Source organism: Corylus avellana, chromosome ca5, assembly GCF_901000735.1.
Source record: "Corylus avellana chromosome ca5, CavTom2PMs-1.0".
Classification (NCBI taxonomy): domain Eukaryota; kingdom Viridiplantae; phylum Streptophyta; class Magnoliopsida; order Fagales; family Betulaceae; genus Corylus; species Corylus avellana.
Genome location: NC_081545.1, coordinates 17,810,815 through 17,815,173, shown reverse-complemented (window position 1 = coordinate 17,815,173; position 4,359 = coordinate 17,810,815). Strand labels below are relative to the sequence as shown.

The window sequence follows — 4,359 nt, the reverse complement described above, 5'->3', positions numbered from 1 at the left end:
CAATGTTGTCGGTACTTTAACCTTGGCAGATGTCTGCAGGGAGCATGGCCTCCTAATGATGAATTATGCCACTGGCTGTATTTTTGAATATGATGCTGCACATCCATTAGGGTCTGGAGTTGGGTATAAGGAGGAAGACAAGCCTAATTTCACTGGTTCTTTCTATTCCCAAACCAAAGCCATGGTAACTTCTTCCACTGTCCATTTCAATTGTCGTTTTCGTCTTGAAAATTTCGTAATAAACCTGCCAACTCTAATCTCCTTTTCAATCTTTTTGCCAGGTTGAAGAGCTTTTGAGAGAATATGACAATGTCTGCACTCTCAGAGTCCGTATGCCGATATCATCCGACCTCAGCAACCCACGTAACTTCATCACCAAGATTTCAAAATATAGCAAAGTGGTTGACATTCCAAACAGCATGACTATCTTGGATGAGCTACTGCCCATTTCAATTGAAATGGCCAAAAGGAATTGCAGGGGCATTTGGAACTTCACAAATCCTGGTGTTGTGAGTCACAATGAGATTCTGGAAATGTACAAGAACTACATTGACCCCAAATTTACATGGTGTAATTTTACACTGGAAGAACAGGCCAAGGTTATAGTTGCCCCTCGCAGCAACAATGAAATGGATGCTTCCAAGTTGAAGAAAGAATTCCCTGAGCTGCTATCAATCAAGGATTCTCTGATTAAGTACGTTTTTGAGCCCAACAGGAAGAGTTTTGCAGGAGGAGTTTCAAAATAAGCATAATATCATGAACTCAGGCCTAAGCACCAATTTCTGCGTTCTTTTTCTCTGCTTGTTGCCATTGTTATTCATCATTCATATGCTTCATTTTTATTAGGACCATTATTCTAATGATTGGCTATAGCTACCATAATTCCCCCGAGGTAATTTTGTTTGTTAATTTAATCTTGGCATTGTTAAAAGGAGTTCTGAATTGCTTCAGAATATCTAAATAATGTACATTGCCACCTGCTGGACTTGTAATTTATTTTTTGAACCTTAATAAAGTTGTTTATTTTTATTTTTTATTTTTTTAAATCTTTTGAAATTCAGATTAAATCTTTATTAAAGTTACTTCGTACATCCCAAGTCTGAAGTTAATAGTTATAGTGAACCATCAAATAAAGTCGGGCAATGTCACTTGAAAGCTCTATCTGTTGTCTATTGTGGCGCATGGGATGTAGTTGTAAACAATACCTCAGGCCTCAACCTCAACAACTTTCCCTAACGACCATTTTTCCTAACAAATGAGGATAAGAAAAAAATAATAATAATTAAAAAAAAAATGAAAGGAAGAAGGAAAGAAAACTAACTTTTTTTTTTCTCTCAAAAAATGAAAATTTAAGGATTTAAATAAAAATTTCAAACAAAAAAAATACTCTCATAGATTACAATATCATGAATAAAAGTATAATATTTTTTCATCCAAATTTGCTCCACGATTGTTGGAGAGCCGACTTCACTAAACAATGAGATGCCGTATAGATTCACATACCCTTAATGAAGGCTATTTAGTTACGTCTTCGAATCCTCAATCAGATTACCATAACGCCTCTGTGACTGTTTTTCCTTTCGAAGTGCATATACAATTTCCATAGCATCATCCTCTAGAATCATATTTTGTGAGTAATGTTACACACACTCTCACCTCTCTATACCCAATTTCCTACACCCATATTTCTTTTTTTATCACATGTTTTTCTAATTGAGTTTAAAGCTATAAGATTCTCTTTGAGGTTTTAGATTCCGAATGGCTACTCAAGATGTAGGAGTGTAATGACGAGGATGCTTTGTGCAAGTTGGTCGATGTTATTTATTTCATTTATATGGTTAAGACTAGATATTGAATATGATGTTTTGAGACTTTTCCCATTTGGAGTATCTTTTGATATTGATGTTTTGAGGATATTACCATTTGACTCAAGTTTAATTATTTTGGAAGATTTAGTTCTTGCTCAAGATAATTATTGAATAATTGATTTATTTAAATGTGTTATCTTAGTTTAAGTTGAGAATTTTTCTACTGTGATTGTTAGTTAGATCACTTGGGACTTATTTACTTAGTGAATGAGTCTTGGGAGGCCTTCCGAGTTAACTATACGTTGGTTAATGTAGCGGGGGCTTTACATCAAGCCCATGTAGTAAGCCCATGACCATTATATCGCACATACCGATGTACTATGTCATACGATGCAATTATTATTCATTTAATTAAACATTTTTTCATCTTCATAAAAAATAATAGGCTCATAACATACGCATGTTCAATCAGCTGACATATCACACATTTTATTTAAAGTAGTTGTAAGTATTTACTTCCCTTATCCGATCATCCTTAGATTCCAACATCTCAGACTTCCTTGCTACTGTGAAACATAGTCTGATATTATTCATGGTACCTCGAGAACCTACTCTATGCATGCAATGCTAAATCATCGTTTAAACCCTAATTACACAATTCTAAGCACTATCAAACGTTCGGTCCATGATGGTCGAACATTCGGTCATCAAGGGTTGAGCGCTCAGCGAGTACAAGAATGCAACCAAAACCCTAAAAATCCTACTTAAACCGTATTCTACTCCAACCAAAGCTCCTAACAGATCAATAAAAACATGTTAAATCATATCAACGTGTCAAACACTAGAAAACAAGGGTGTGTTCATGATTCATTTGAAAACTATTTGGTTTTAAGAAGGAAAAGTCTATTAAACTATGTAAGCATGTTCAAAACTTGTATAAAGCATGTCAAATCATGTGGGCAAAATGTAAATAATATGAAAATGAGTTAAGTTTCAAGGCTTAGAGACGATGGTTTTTGATCAAAATCAACCATATCTTACTCTCTCTCAAGAATTTGATGGTGGTGCAGCATGGGGTCGGGATGGTGTTCGAAGGGTTGTGGTGGTGGCTTTATATTTGAGTGGGTTTTGGGAATAGGATTGCCAATGAGATATTTGCATAGGGAAAAAATCAAATTCCTATGCCCAAGAACTCTTTATGAAGAACACATGAAGAACAATTGCTATTTAAAATTAAATTACAAGAACGAAGAACACTTAATTGGATATCAACGGCCACTCCTGGCTTTGGAAAAAACTCTTTTTGCTTCTCCAAGAACATGATCTTCCTTATTCAAGAACATGAATAACAAATTCTTCTTTCTTCAAGAACACCAAGAACAAGTTCTTTCTTCAAGAAAACGATGAGATCTCTAGATCTTCTTACCAATGATTGATAATAACCAAGAGAGTGTGGGCTCTTACTTGGCTCTTCAAATCTTAAACTTTTGTTTTTTGTGAGTTAACATATGAACTAATAATTATCAGAGTGTTTCTAAAAATTGTTTATCAAGAGAACTTGATGAGTTGATTTGAGAGTTGAGGCTCTTCTCTATTTATATACTAAGTAGGGGAACAGAGCTTTAGATTGAAACAATGTGGCCTGCCAGGGCAATGCCCTAGCCCCATGCAGCTTGCCACATGGGCCAGGGAGAAATTCTCCTAGTCCATGCGCCTCATGCCTTGGGAGCTAGGCCTGAGATTTAATTCCAGGCCCTTTCTCTGTCTCCAACGCATAGGGCCAGACCAGGGAATTTTCCCTGGCCTGATGTGTTCCACCATGCCCATTAGGTTTTTAGGTTTTATCTTAAGCCCAATTGCATTATTACCATCTATCCCATGTTTTAAGAATACTGCCACTTAATTTCGCTACTTCTTTATCCTTAAGTCATTGATTTTACGTTATTTTCATATTTGTGAAAACACAAGTATATATTTTGGTATGCCAACCAAAATGCTTCAGCCGAAGACTCTAAGAATAAAATCCATAAAATCAGTCTCAAGGGAAAATTTCTTGTCCCTTTGTTCCTTGACAAAAGATTTGGATTCCCTCTTGGGAAAAGCTTTTCCATAATGTTACATGCGGTTACCCAACGTACCAAGGTTATTTCGACCGATGATAGGTCTTACTCTTTGATACATCAAAGTAACCTATATTCAACATTTTGGTCCACAATTCCATTAGGATTTAGAATCAAAGTCTTAAGTAGTCTTTAAGGAGTTATTGTCTTTCCTTATAGACAGTATCTTTGTGGAAAGACAACTACTTGGTCTGTTCAGTGCCTTAGCGTCTCAGCACCTACACATCAATCTGAAGTCATACCTTCGCTTGATCAAGGTAGATCACCAAGATTTAATGTGAAACAGTCTTACTCAAAATGGAATGCCCCAGTTTCATTTACCAACTGCGAACTTATATATTTAAGGATACAAGGATTATAGAATAAGACCTTGTGTGATAACCAAGTTACTCACATCCATAGCCATATTCATTGTAATCTTAGGACCTTTC

The 4,359-nt window shown here is 35.8% G+C and overlaps 1 protein-coding gene across 1 annotated transcript; it reads left to right on the top strand.

Moving 5' to 3' along the window:
- Window position 1: 1 nt before the first annotated feature.
- Window positions 2-1,038, top strand: LOC132181883 (bifunctional dTDP-4-dehydrorhamnose 3,5-epimerase/dTDP-4-dehydrorhamnose reductase-like; the record flags this gene model as incomplete). The annotated part of the gene is made up of 2 exons (XM_059595113.1): window positions 2-184; window positions 282-1,038. Coding segments are annotated over 2 exons (648 nt in total), but the record flags the coding sequence as incomplete, so codon positions are not given.
- Between the last annotated feature and the right edge of the window lie 3,321 nt (window positions 1,039-4,359).